This window comes from Tauraco erythrolophus, chromosome 8, assembly GCF_009769465.1.
Source record: "Tauraco erythrolophus isolate bTauEry1 chromosome 8, bTauEry1.pri, whole genome shotgun sequence".
NCBI classification, from domain to species: Eukaryota; Metazoa; Chordata; class Aves; order Musophagiformes; family Musophagidae; genus Tauraco; species Tauraco erythrolophus.
Genome location: NC_141472.1, coordinates 18,466,706 through 18,481,830, shown reverse-complemented (window position 1 = coordinate 18,481,830; position 15,125 = coordinate 18,466,706). Strand labels below are relative to the sequence as shown.

The window sequence follows — 15,125 nt, the reverse complement described above, 5'->3', positions numbered from 1 at the left end:
GACTTCAAAGGTTTGCTTGCCTGTTATAAAACAGCATAAGCCATGAAGTCTTAATTCCAAGCTCATAAATATTACAAGGACATTCACACTTTGATTTCAAGGTGAACTCAGGCTGTATACAGAAAACCAAGTAACTACCAGACTGTTGGGCAGTTTCATATTTTATTTTTCAAATATTTGTTCTGAAATCCTTCACCTCTTCCAGTTGATACTTTAAAACAGTATTTGTTTTTTAAACTTCATGGGATTTTCTTCTGAAATGAACAAATCCAGGAATCTCTTTCCTCCTATCCTAAGTTACTGTATTTTTTCCCCACAGTACATTACCAGACAGCTCCTCACCATATAACCGTTTAGCAAGGTCTATAATCTGCTGAACTTTTTCTTCTTGTTGAGGCACTGTGGGCTCAATAAACTTATTGAATTGCTTGTAGAGAGTCTCTATTGCTTCTCTTGTTTTGCATTCCGCAGAATACTTGCCAACTCTAACGACTGTTGCACTTACATCTTCAAACCAAAATTGACACTGAGGGATAAAAACAGTGTATTATAATGAATTATTATCAGCAGTTCAAGCTTTTTGTAGAATAGATTGGAGTATTCTTAGACTTTCCATATTCAGTGGCATACAATATGTCTTAAATTTTCCAATTTTATTTTAACCTGAAAAACATTTGTTCATTACCAATGCCATTTCAAATATTAATAGCTGTTAAATTTTCTTTAAATGCTAGATCCATGCTCATCTTCGAAGCATGGTAAGGTTATTACTTAATGGTTCTGCAAACATATATTTTATTTCTGAGTTCTTTCCACCTTGTATATCAACTGACTAATTTCACAAACTTTGTTTCATGGCAACAGTTATACCTCTGTAATGGTAGCAAGATTGCTTAGATTTAGACTACGAGCAAACAGGGGTTTTGGTCTCAGCAACCATTAAGTTGTTAGGTTCTTTCTACTGGCATGAATGGGCTTTAGAATATACCCTTAATAAACAATTTTGGTTAACAATACCCAGAGGAGAACAGAATCTAGTGTTCACTCAATATCATCAGTATTTCATCATTACAGCAAGCAGTTAATAACTACCATTTTAACTGCCATTAAAGTCAGTATTTAAGACTATGCCTATTTGCTGAAAGAAAACTATTGAGTAAAAGTTCACATCGAATAAAAAAAAGCAACCTTAAATTTTAGCTCTAGGAAATAATTTATTTCCCTCCAAGTAAAAGGGGAGTTTAAAAATGTAAATGCACAACAAATGGTAACAAATTGCTTTCCTAATGATACATGAAATGACACATTGATCAGACCACTGGACACTGAAAACATCTTTTAAACAAAACTTCAGTATTGTGATCCATGATGAGGGGAATTTTATGCCATGCATTTAGATCACTTTGGAGATATGAACAGTGTTACTTCTAAAAACAAACAATGATGACAAGAATGTGCTTGCCTCACAGCAGATGCATCAGCACAATGTGGCAAGAGAGAAAACAGTTACAAACTTTTTTTTTTCCTTTTAAAAAAGGCAATGCATGAGGCAGTCCTCAGACACACTAAAAAGTCGCAGAAGTCTCCAAAAAGACTTAGCCTGAAGTTCGGAAAAAAAATATACATATACTTACTAAGTAAGTCTATTGAAGAAAAAAATACGTACATTGGTTTTAAGGAACTGAATATTTTACAATTCGGTTCCAGGATTACATACCACACAGATAGCTCTTCCTGACAACTAACAAAGTGGGTAGTGTGATAATCTGGCTCTTGTGGTTTGACAGCTATCAATGAGGGCCTTGTGGCACTTTCTGTGTTGCCTCAGAAAATACTTAGAGAAAATGAGCTCATAGGTATGATGATAGATATGTTGAATCACTATGAAAGTCATATGGAGTTGGAGACCTCTGTCATATGCACAGAAGTGCAAGAATATGGCCACATTACATATTTTTTTCCTCCTTTCTCTACAAAGTTACAAATGAAAAATAGAAGGAAATACAGATTTTAGCCAATCTACTCCTTTTGGAAACTACAGATTTTTTAAATAGTTATAAGCATTTTTATCTATCCCATTCCCAGATCATTATCACAGCCACAGTGGGGATCTCAGGTTTACTAGTACCTCTTCCATCATCTGTTGCAGATGCTCCACAAGATCCAGATTTTGCTTGTAATCCTCCACAACTCTCCTAAAGTCATTCAGCTGTTTTTGTAAGTCAGTGATTGACCCCAAGAAGACTCTAACTTTAGCATTACGATCGTTTGCTACACAGCCAATGATTTTGTTCTCTAAATTATCCATCTTCTTTCTAAGAATCTGTTTAAAAGATGTAGAAATGTTAAATATAGCAACAAAAATGTTTCTATTTTTAGAAATAAAAAGTAAACATGGGAAAACCCACACAAACCTATTTCTTTTCCTGTATTTTAAAAATTAGTACAAGTTGCTTTTTCAAAAATCAAAGCAAACTGGAGAGCCTCTACAATGCTAAAAAAAAAATCAATGTAAATTATATTTCTTACAGATGGAACTGAGTTGCATTTTCCATCTCAAAAATAGACAAATAATAAACACATAAAGTGGAAGTAAAACTACTTGAACAAAATAACTTCCATTGAATCTGGAAAGGAAAATATACTATTAAGCCTTTGAAGTCTTTGACCAAATACTGGTCAATTTAAGCATCACAGTTATTTATGTCTGAGAATATTAACACGTTGTTTAAGAATCAGATGCAAGCAACATCAGTGACAATCTAGCATAATCTCAAAGACCAAGGGGAACAAGTATTTCTACTAGTACTTTATGATGTCTGGTATAAACACAACCTGTTAGTTTTAGAATTAGATGGTGCACGTATATACATCTATATATTTTATTTCCTGGGAACACTGGTCTTGACAGTTGATCAAGACTTCGTTTTGCTAGCTGTTTTACAAGTGATGCAAAAAGAAATGTTCTTGATTTTTGTTTGAAAATAAAAGATTGGTTGAAAATAGGAAAGTATTTCATGAATTGTTCATATATACACTTGTAAGAATAAACACTGGTAGGAAGAGCCTCGCCAGCAGGTCAAAGGAGGTGATTGCCCCCTTCTACATAGCAGCAGTGAGTGAGACCGTATATCTGCAGTCCTGCATCTGCTTCAGGCTCCCCAGTACAAGTACCTGGACATACTGGAGGGGCCACAAAGATGACTGAGTGACTAAGTGTGTGTCATATAAGGACAGAGAGAGCTAGGACTTTTTAGCCAGGAGAGGAGAAGGCTCAAGATGGATCTTATCAATGTGTATAAAAATGTGCTGGAAGGGCATAGAGAAAACAAGAGCCACACTCATCTCAGTGATGCCTAGTAGAAAGAGAGGAGGCAATGGACCCAAACTAAAATACAGGAAATTCTGTTTAAGCAAAAAAAAACCCCCACACAACACCAAAACCAACCACTTTAACTCTGAGGATGGAATAGCTTGCTCATAGAGGTTATGGAGTCCCCACCCCTGGAGATATTCAAAACCCAAATGGACATGATGTAGAGCAATCTTTTGTAGTTGACTTTGCTCTGAGGAAGGAATTTCAACTAGATCTCCAGAGGTCTCTTCCAACCTCATTGATTCTGTGATTTGAATTTGCATTTGTGGACGAAATTGCCAAGAAAGGGGAAAAAAAAAAAAAAGGTTGTAAAAGGAGTAGTCAATGACAACAAAAGCAATAGCAAAAATAGAATTACAGAAGCTACTCAAAGTTTCAAGCAAAAAAGTTGTGAAGGAAGAGACTGGCAGGGCAAGTGAAACAAAAAGTGCTATCTGATTGACAGAGATTCACTGACAGAGATTGAACTGAAGGATTCTAAGGTGCAAACGAGCATGATCAACTTCAGGCAATGGATGCAGAAAAAGGTTTGAAGACTTACGCAATGAAATGAGAAAGACAAGAAAGTAGCTGCATGCAAGAGGGAATATGTGTGCATTTATTGTTGGTTTATTGATCTTGATGGAATATTTGTTTTATTTTGGTTTTTTAAGGAGAGGGAAGACTAGGTCACAGGTACTGTGAAGGAACAGAGGCAAGAAGAATAAAAGATTAAATAGAAAAATAATGGAGGATAAAAGGAGTGAACACAGAGAAATCAGGAATTGGACAAGATCATTTCACTGAAGGAAATGGAAGAAGAAAAGAAACAGAGCAATGAAAAATGTTTCATCCAGTGACTGAGACAGAGATATAAAGCTGAGTAACATTTTGCATCTCCTCTGATCTGCTTGGCACAGGCCACAGCAATTCAAACAGTGAAGCCTTCATTTGCCATAAAATTTCTGTTATTACCTGTATTTTCTCTGCATATGTATCAACTTGCTGAATCTGCATTTTAAGTACTTTCAAATTTCGAGCTTTTTCAGTTTTCTTTGTATAGTTAAACTTCAAATTGTTGAATTTCTTTTTGAGATCCTTAAATGATTCTCTGAGCTGAAACAGAGGAAGCATATTTGTTAGTAAAAAAGAAATCAGCACAATTCAATTTAGGCTTTTTCAAGAGCTGTTTAACAAATCTGAACACTGAAAATTTAATACAGAAATTAATAATATTATGTCATTTCATAAAGCATTCTTATTTCATTAGAATTTATTTCCAGTAGTGGAAACTCATAATCTTACTAAATCAACATTTTTGCATTCTGAATGCAGAAATATTGTTTCCAGATGGCTGGGGTGAAAAAAAAAGAACTGGGGCAAAGGATGAGACCCTTGCTCAGACAATCGATGAAAAAAATCTTGTCCAAGGGCTTTCATTGATTTTTAACTAGAGGCAGATGTCTTTCACATACTCTAGACCATTTAGTGGAAATGGTAGCCATGTAAATGTATATCCATGCTTAGTTTCCAGGAAAACATAGTTTTACTCAGCTTGGGTAAGTAGATTTGTATTTACTGATAGCAAATTTTCTCCTACAATACAACATTTAGTTTACTTTGGGTTGGTTTTTTTTTTTGTTGGGTTTTTTTTTCCCCTCTCCTTTCTCAGAAGACCTGCTTCTGAAAGGAAGTTACACAGGGGCTTAATTTGGTACATTGTGCTAGTCCAAATATCTTAGTATAATTATTCACAGAATACAAAGATTAATCCAGCTCTTTGCAAGCACCTGCCTTTCAAATAAGTATTCTATGAGTATGGTAGCAGAGAGATTCTGCCTAACAGATACCTAAAGAAAACCTCGCTTAACTACAGCTAGATAGATTTGGTAACACGTGAGAGTACTGTTACCAGTTAGCACTGACTTGGTGCAGCAAGCTTAACGTCAGGGAAAATTACTCTTATAATAATATAAATTAAGATGAACTAGTAGCTCTGATTATGAAGGATCCATGCCTTTCAAGACTTTTCAGATGGAGTTATATCAGCTAGCTAGTATTAAATTTAGTTTTATTAAATTTGGCGTAAAACTCTTTTGTTATTTAAATGGAATGTAGCTACATTTTCTTTAATCTATGAAATATTCCAAAAACCCAGAATGATAGGAACAGCACTGATGAAGCTCTAAGAAGCTACACTTTCATTTACACACATAATGAACAGATATATTGCCAATTTACCAGAATTAATTTAATACACATCCAAAAGAAGAGTCATATATAATCAACATAATTTGAAAACCAGTGTTTATTTACCATGGGAAATAGTTATAATATAGGGCTGTTATAGTCTTTCTTTATATTTTTTTTCCAATGCCAATTACATATTTGCTTTAATGTCCTCTTACAAGTGCGCCCTTAATAAACCACATGTCATTCTTTGCATTAGCAATGTTATATAAATAAACATTTCATACCCAGCTACATTATCTTTAAAGGAGTATGAATTTAAGTATAAAATTTTTTTTTTCAAGATTTTTTCTCTGAAAGTAATGTAATTTTTAATTTTATTTACAACTTCAAAAATACCTTTAGATATTAGTTATTTTTGAAAGTCTTTAAGCAACAGATACAAGAACCAGACAAGCAAAAAACCTACTTAAAATACAGTTCTGGTACCTTATAAAAGGTACTATTTTAATTACATTGCAATTCCATGACCACATTTTCAAATTACGTACAATTAATTCATAAAATTTGAAATGGAAGAATATAAAAGCAACAATTTTTTTTTTAAATTTCATATCCTTTGTGTTGATAATATTTTGCTTTTAGGAGAATGCAGAATAAATTACGTAAAATTACATTTATCTAGAGGAACTGATATAAAAGAAATGCGGCAGTTCTAATGCTTTAGGGTCTGTTCCTCCAGACACACAAATGAAAGAACTCAACTTACTTGATTAGTGTTAACAAGTTTAGGTCACATCCACAATTTGATATTTACTTAACATATTTGAGGGGGCTTTTAATATGAAAAAGTCCTACAGACTTCACCCTGCCTTCTCCCTCTCCCCACCAAAGAATCCAGGGAGTAATGAATGCTCATTTTGCAGCTACTGTTATTGGAACAGCTAGCAATCAATCATTCTTATTGTTATTACTACATACTAATGTTAATCCATCAAGGGATATATTTTTCATTTTCATTTCATCTAGACGTTATTTCAGCAGTCAATAGACAGATGGTGTTCACTCAGTGTAATGGAAAGTAAGGGCGTTCTATCACCAGCACTGTGATCTCCAATTAGTTTAAGCTCTTTATCCCACCTAAGTACATAGAAAAATAAAATCTATCTAAAAGCCCTCTGTTAATAAAACCACTTCTGCAGAACAATATTTTGTATTCAGAACAGAAGAGTCTTATTTGCTTGTTTAATTTTGAGGAAGAGATGAGCAAGAGTTTATTTTAGTTTATTTCACTGGCTTATGCACACACATAGATCATTTATAAGGCCAGAGCCTCTCCTCATAGCAGTACGTGAAATTAGATCGCCTTGTTTCAGATATGATAGCTCATGTGTCAAAGGTCTGCAGCTGCTGTCACTCTTCTCTTTTAGCCTCAGTGGAAAAACCAGATTCAGCTCGGACTTGCACATCACCCTCTCAGAGTGCATGTACACAACTCCTGTTATCACCAGCAATTGTACCAAGGATGATATATGCCTGTCAATATTTAGAAATCTAAAGGTATCTCAGTTTTCCACTATTTTCTGCAAAATTAAATGAGGAATATGAAAGGAACTACACACTCTAATATACTTCAGTGACTTCAGCCCACAAGTTTAACAGAACTTTGCAACTTGTCCATTGTGTCACAGTCATTAATCAGGCAGCTGTTCCTAACTATAGCTGGCCTGTCATGGGTGGAGAATGATAGTGGAGGAGAGGGGTTTAGGTGCCAATTGCTCCGATTTATCACATAACTACGAAATAAATGGAAAAAGCAAGTTATAAAGCTTCTTTAAACATGTTTTTGTTAACAGTACAATTCCGGTAGAACGCTTTAATTCCTGTGTGAGTCACTCTAGGAAGTACATCAATGTTGTTAGCCACTTACCCTTTCCTTTTTATTCATACATAAAACTTATAGTACCATTAACAATCAAAATAACCCATGAAAGAAGGTTGCGTAAAATAGATTTTCAAAATGGCAAAGATTAAAGTACAGCCAGAAGCAAAGTCAGCCGGAAAGATGGAAGAAAGAGAAGGTGCTGTTCAAGTCATTAATGATTACTTTAATTCTGGGACCACAATCAAAATAAATTACAATAGAAATGTGCTAAGTATCAGTTCCTACTGACTTGTGAACAGAGATAGCTCATTATCCTCTATGGTTAAAATCCACATTTTCAGTCATACTTTTTCATAAGTGTATAAATAACAACATGATGAAAAGGAAAGAAACGAGATGATTGTGGAGAGCTGAGAATTGACTTTAGGATGACTCTTCTGTTGCAAGTTTTGTGCAGACATCCTTAAGTGTTGTTTTCAAATTGATCACCTACAGAAAGGGCTTTTTCATTGCAAAAGTCATCTTATGCAAATAACTGTGTCACTTATAATCCGATGAACAGTTCCAGTGTGGTATTAAACTACAGTTACCTCAGGCTCAACTCAGCTCTATCACAAATGATTGCAGTGTAATACAGTGGTGCCGTGGCTCTGCAGAGGCTGCTACGCAAGTTAGTGAAGCAGGAAGTCCAAAGTGGCAAACACAGATCTCAAAGGTCTTATGAGCTTTTCTTACACCTTTCAAAGATGTAGAAGGCATAAATCCTATTTTTGGCCTTTGTAAACTCTCTTTAAATTAGAGAAGGCACATAACAGGCATGCACTTAACTCTTCTGTTCACCAAGACTCTTTCAAAACTCATGCTATGTATCCTTGGCTATAAATTTAAGTATTTGTTTCCTTGCTTTTTATAGGAGCACTGATATGTTGCAAACACAAGGAGCTAGTGAAGTTCTCCAAGTATGATATTTTCAAACACCAGTGAGCCCTAATCACCAAAGCTCTTGCTCGCATGCTTTATTTACACACTTAAATTCACCACATTCAATGTAAATTAAGTATTTACAGTAGAATTCCAAACATTTTCAGTCAGCTTTAAAGTTTGCTCTGTACGTTGATAAATCATAACTAAATTCTGATTGGCTGTTTACTATGTGACGACTATGAACAGCTGCTGCTTGCTGCTGGTACATGAAATACTTATTTACTTAGACATAGTAGCTTGTAAAGAAATTGTTATTTCAGACAGATCTGCTAGATACCAGCAATACACAGACTAATTTCTGATGTTAAAACTAACAGAATTTAAAATACTAAAGTGAATACTCAGAACTTTCACTCTTGAAGTAGTTCAGTGTCTGTCTGGTTTCTTGATCCCTAAACAGAATTAGTAATAAACACTTAATGAAAAAAATAAAGAAGAAAAATGGCATTGGCTTAATGCACACAGAGCTACTTTAGCCAAGTATTTGTTTAGGAAATATCTTCTATGCTAACCTGTAATAGAAAAGGAATCTAAAGAAAAAGGTATCCACAAGCCAAATTAGTATATTTCATTTAGTTTACATTCAAGATACATTTAGGTTTCAGGATGAAAGGTTTTCCAACTTAAAATGAAAATAAAAACCAAACAAATAAAAAAAATCAATAATTAACATTGTAACTGAAAATATGCTACGGAATTATTTTGCAGAGAGTGTCCACTAATTATGAAATGCTAAAATGTTACATTTTGCAATATAGGGCATGTGGTAACACGTGTCACTGACATGCTTTTCATTTAAATTTAAGAGACAGAAGATTCCTTTTTTCCTCTACTTCCTGCTTTCACTGGAAGTCTAACAAGTAATAAAACCACAAACACAATTCTTCTTGGAAAGGAGTCACATCATGCTGCCCTCATTATATAATCCCAGAATCAAAGGACAGAAACAAGAGATTCATTTAATATAACAGCGTGTCTTTGAATATCTTCAGCTTTTATCACAGGCTGCTCAGTGAACATTTCATGTTGTTCAGCAAATTTGAGAGGGCTTCAGTAAAAACCTAGAGCACTTTAGTTCGAACATTCTGATTCTGCCATGCCACTGCAAAGCATAATGGGACTTCTTGTTTAGGTTCTTCATGCGTTCATTCTCTTCTACAGTATGGTTCCCCCTGGCAGAGTGCTTCTCCTATACAACCTGCTGTTCCTATTGCCTCCTATCATTGGCCAAGAAGTCACATCACAGGAGACTGGTGCACAGAACATCAGAGAGCAAAACACACTCAGCTTATAACTGACAAGAGACTAGAACTCTGAGAGATTGAAAAAAAACTTTTTTTGATGTACATGTTTTTTCAATTTCAAAATACCTTTTTGTGAAAACGGATACTTTTCACAAACACAAAAAAAATATTTGCAAAAGAAAAGAAAAACCAAACATTATTTTTCTTATTAATAATAGTTGGGACAGAAATGTCAGTCACCTCTACTTTGGCGATTTTGAGAAAATACAGTCTGTCTTTATTCAGGTGTGGACTTACTTAGTGAAAGATAAAGTATGAAAATACAACTTTCAGTGTCCTGTGTTTCCACTACCTATGCTTCATACTACGAGGAACACTAGTGTGAAATCCTTCCAAGTAAGGATCCAGTTTCTGTACTGCATGGATGCATAGAAGTGCAATCTACAGAACATCAAGGGTAGACACCATCAGCCTCTTATTTTAATGGATCACTCTGAAAAAATTCATTCTATGGAGCATTTTTCCTAAATTAATTTTTGCTGAGACATCTATCTAATTCAACCTGCTAAGTTGTGAGTGGATTTGTATTTGGCCTACAAAGATGCTAAATTAATAATCATATTAAGTAATTTTTGATAACCTATTTTCCATAATACTAAATTCTAACATCTTGTGCCAAAGAACATTTCCTTTTCTTCTAGCAATTTTTTAAGCATCATATCTTCAGCTTCTGAAAAAAAAAAAAATGTTAGGTATTAAATTATTTTGAACTTTCCATTAAAAGACTGAAAGTTCGTTCTAATAGCCTTACAACTGCAACATATTTAAATTCCATTTTTGTTTGAAACTTTAGCTTCATAAGAAAAATCTAAAGAATCATGTATTTCAGGCGAAAGTGACAGAGCTGAAAGCCCAATAAAACATAGCTGCCGTACTTCCAGTCCTCTTGGTATAGTAAAAGCATTTTATTGCTGGCCCAACAGCTTGATATAATCCTGAACTGCAGAGTTATGGACCATAATTATTGCTGCTGCGCGGATCAAAAGTTGCTGGTAAAACGAAAACTAACTTTTCTGTATACGCCTGAAGCACCTAGGGGAATGGTAAACAGTAACATGTATTACGGAACACAACAGCGCCTTGAACAGTCATTTAATGCCTTGAGATTTATCTCATTTACCTCATTTATTTCCTCTTGAGTGGTGCAGTGTTGGAGATGCTGTGACAGTTCTTCCTCATATTTATCAGCTTTGGAGCTCCAGTTAATGCTATCACACTCAAATTTAGCAAGTTCTTGCTTCAGGTTCTTTACAGAAACATTCAAGCAATTCTAAACAGGGAATAAACAAAGAAACTTCTGACACTCAGGAAATGTATTGATTTAACCAATCTAAAATGAAAATCATTTTGAGGCAGAACACGCATAGTCAGTCACAATGGGCTAATGTAAACTATTAAACCTCCACTGTAACAAGAGCGAGTACAGAGCAGGTTCAATTACTAGTAGTCTGAGGAGTCGTTTTGGGTCAAAGTCACAACTCACACATGGTGTTTTCTCCAAGCAAAGGGGAAGTGGCCTGCTCTAGTCCTTTACCAACTGGAGAGGAGCTCCTTCCTGCTGTCAGTTTATAGAATCTGAAGAGGAGACTGGCACTGTGGATAATCTAGGCCAGTCATAAGAAAATTATATCTGTTTTATCACGCAAATCAGTCTGTAATTCCACTCATAAGGTAACATTATTGTTATATTTCCTTTTGCATCTTTTTTTATTCTTTCTTTATAGGAGAATAAATATGAAAAGCAACCTTTACGAAGTAGTGGGATCCTAATATATAGAAGTGGTGTTTAAGAAATCACCATCAGGGCCTTGAACTGCACAAAAAGTACTAGAGAAAAGAAAGTCATGTTATTTTTTTCCCAAGCACTGATATTTTAATATCAATTTCCTCCCTATTTCAAATCTATTTCAATGTTTTCTAGAGTAAGATCTGTTCACAGACCATTAAAAAATTAAAACCAGATATCAATCAATCTTCTTTTTTCTTGGCAAAAGAAATTTGTAATGTGAGTAACCACTGAAGAGCAAGTTTCGTCATTCCTGGATGTTTCATTTAATTTGATGGCTGTATATCTGCAAATTCCAAAAGCAGAAATCTAAAAATTATCAACTGTTTTATATTTTATGTTTTACCTTTTTTTTATAAGGATCTGAAAGCTCTATATTTATTTTTCTCAGACATTTTTGTACATCAGATAGCTTTTTGTCAGTCAGATAGCTCCAATAATCTTGTTTTATACTTATCCTTGATTTCACTAATCATTCTAATTCTACTTACAGGTTGCTGCAGCGCAGACAAGATGTCCACTCCCTGGGTAATAAGCAGTTGATATAACTGTCTGATATGTGCATGTTTCTCCTGAGCATTCACAAGGTAGGCTTTACCACAGTGCACGTTTTCAGGATCCTCACATATTTCAGGAATATCCAGTTGTCCTGATTTTGACAGATATTCCAGCTGGAATATATTAAAAGAAAAATCAGTGTGTGTCTAAAATAATGTGGAAAGAAGCTTACAATTCCTTGCTTACCCATAACGTGTTAAAACTTTGCTGACATAGGTTTAAGTAATTAAATTTGGGTTCAGATCTGAATTTTAAATTCTCCAAATATGAGAACAAAAGGGGGTTTCATAATCACTTGGCATCAGAAAATCCAGTACTGCAGACTTTTGTGAAGACATCTATGGAATATAAAGGCCATCTTATTTTCCTGGACAAAATTTAGAGGAAAGAGTCTGAATTATTAAATATGAGAAGGTTCAGTGATTTCAGAACTTTGTAGAGTAGAAGTTGCTTTCTCTCACTGTAGAGTTAATTTTATTTTATTTTCAGCAATGCTTGAGCAGAATAAACCAGACAGCAATATCATGCAGTTTTAGATCCAAAATTTTAATTCTGATCACCAGGTGAGTTAATGCTGTTTGTTTGAGGAAAAATAAAGAAAGATGACAGGCACCAAATCCAAAAAGAGTTTAACTACAATGGGAAGAAGGTATATTTTAAAAGATTATACTCACTTCTTTTTTAATGTGATGGAATTTGACTGTCTTGTTGAAAATATCATCATATTCTGTTATTGTGTCCTTTACCATTTGATGGAGATGAGTAAGTTCACTTATTCTCTTAGAATTCTCTTCCTGGCATCCTTTTTGGCTTGGCAATTCTGATAATTTTATCAGATACTCAAGCTCAGCATTCAGTTGCTAGCAAAAAAAGCAGAAGTTACTCAAATTACACAAACATATTTGCAAGTTTTTCCTTACCTTTGACGAAATAACAACCTAACAATGGTAAATTGCCTTGGGTAAAAATCAATGTCATGCTCTTTAAAACATTCTCCACATACTTTACTTTTTTGCTAGGCATGAATCTCAGCTATCACCCAGATACAGCCCCGGATCAAAACAGGCCGAACTGACTCATAGAGGAATGGCAGACTGAGTTGCTAAACTCAAGAGACCATATGCAGAGGAGGCAGGAAGCTCAGTATGGCATACCTCAGCCTCTGACCAGCTCTAACTCAAAAGCATGAAGCTGTTTCTCTCCTTGTACTTCCACCACCCCAATGCTTATGTGCCACTTTAATATGCAGCTAACACCATGCAAGACATTCTCTGGACACTGAAGTTAAAACGTCTTGTCCCTCATCTTATAAACAGACACAAATCCTTCCTTCTGGAAAGTAATGTAAAACATAAAACACTGCAACCCCAGATACTCTGTCTGGGGTCAATGTGAATGAGACTCTTTACTGTACCAAAAGAGATTTTGATCCGCTGTGCACTTCATAAGCTTGGTTTCTCACCTGATACTGTGGTTTTATTTGGTTAAGCTTTTTTTGTAGTTCCAAAACAATAAAAAGGTCACTTCCAAGGTCAACTGTTGCTGCAAGCTGGAGCGCCTCTTGAATAATCTCTAATCCATGGGTTGTCTAAAAGATAATCAAACAGTTCAGTGTTTCTATCTGCAGTAAAAATAAATAAATATTTTTAATTCAAATCTAAATTTTTAACAAGAACCTTACCCAATCCAGACAACCAAGTGCTGCCAATAAATTTCATTAAGAGATTACCATTAAAAAACCAGACATTATGAAGTTTAGATAATTAATTTATTTTTTTAAAAACTATAAACCTCTCTGTCTCAAACCCTCTGACTGACAAGGTTGATAGGAAATCTTTAAGACAGTGTTAAAAAAATGATTCAGACCCCAAGATCAGAGGATCCATACACACATCATATTTTCTGTGTTATCAGATGCCATAGTTCAGTGAAACGTTGCACTAGAAAAATAGCAGCTACAAACCTCTGGTTCTGCTACTAGCCTGGCTAGTGTTGCTTTTAAGGAACACTGCACGCTGTCCCTGTGCCAAGGAGATTTCAATCCTCCTTCCTTATGAACATGGTTGGATTTGAGTTTAGTAACTATTAGGAAACAGTTTACTTTAGTAACTACTAAGTCACAACATAATGTGTTTTTTATCGAAAAAGAACAAAAATAAAACAAACAAAAAACCCAACCCTCCCCCCCCCAAAAAAACCCAAACCAAAACAATCAAACAAAAACCCAACCCACTAAAGCATTGCTGACATAGTACATGGATTTGATTAAAACTTAAAATTTGAAGTGAGGACTTGGACTTGTATGTGTTTGAACATGGGCAAAAAAAGATCAAAAAATTTTGTGTTTCTTGATGACTGAATGACAATAGACTATGAAGAAGTATCTTACTGATCATCTCTCTTTCTTAAATGATACCTATAATAGTTGATGAGAGAGTCACAGACAAACTAATAACAATCTAAAAATATTTGCCACAATTGCTTTCTTCCTAGCTATTTAACTTACAATTTTTAGTTGTTCTTTAAATATCCGGCACTGTTGCTTGATGGGTTTTACTTGAGTAACTTTAAAATTCCACATTGCCCAAAGACCGGTCAGCTCTTTCTTTTCTTTATTCAGATTAACAATGATATCTTCTGTTACTTGTACAGATTTTTCTACTGCTAATATTAAACTGTTATTTACCTGGCAAATAAACAGACACATTTTTTTATTTAAGAAATACAATTAAATCCTCATAATATTAAAGTCTCAACAAAGCTTTCATAAAAAACAACTATTCTTGCATAACTTCTTTGAAAATTTCCGGTATTCTAGGTGTCTTTAAATATACTGTTCTCTTAGAAATAGATATCAAAAGAATTTATACACTGAGGACATGGCTAATGTTAAAGTTTAAAACCTAGACCAGGTCAGTAATGAGTGAATAATTGCTATCTGACAGCTGTTTAATGCTCATACAAAATAAAGTAATTTCTGAATAGACAGAACTACCCAAAATGGCCTTTTGGGGAAGGCCTATAGCAACTGGAAACTGAAGTGGATGAAGAAACATCACTCCT

The 15,125-nt window shown here is 34.6% G+C and overlaps 1 protein-coding gene across 1 annotated transcript in view; it reads right to left on the bottom strand.

Moving 5' to 3' along the window:
- Nucleotides 1–15,125, bottom strand: part of CCDC141 (coiled-coil domain containing 141) — a 106,094-nt gene that overhangs the window by 22,691 nt on the left and 68,278 nt on the right. The window contains exons 14-21 of the mRNA XM_086615889.1: nucleotides 14,569–14,748; nucleotides 13,525–13,650; nucleotides 12,737–12,922; nucleotides 11,996–12,175; nucleotides 10,839–10,988; nucleotides 4,331–4,471; nucleotides 2,129–2,323; nucleotides 343–526 (exon numbers count right to left, since the gene is read on the bottom strand). Coding sequence (XP_086472015.1) covers nucleotides 343–526; nucleotides 2,129–2,323; nucleotides 4,331–4,471; nucleotides 10,839–10,988; nucleotides 11,996–12,175; nucleotides 12,737–12,922; nucleotides 13,525–13,650; nucleotides 14,569–14,748 — 1,342 coding nt within the window. The remainder of the gene's footprint in view (nucleotides 1–342; nucleotides 527–2,128; nucleotides 2,324–4,330; nucleotides 4,472–10,838; nucleotides 10,989–11,995; nucleotides 12,176–12,736; nucleotides 12,923–13,524; nucleotides 13,651–14,568; nucleotides 14,749–15,125) is intronic.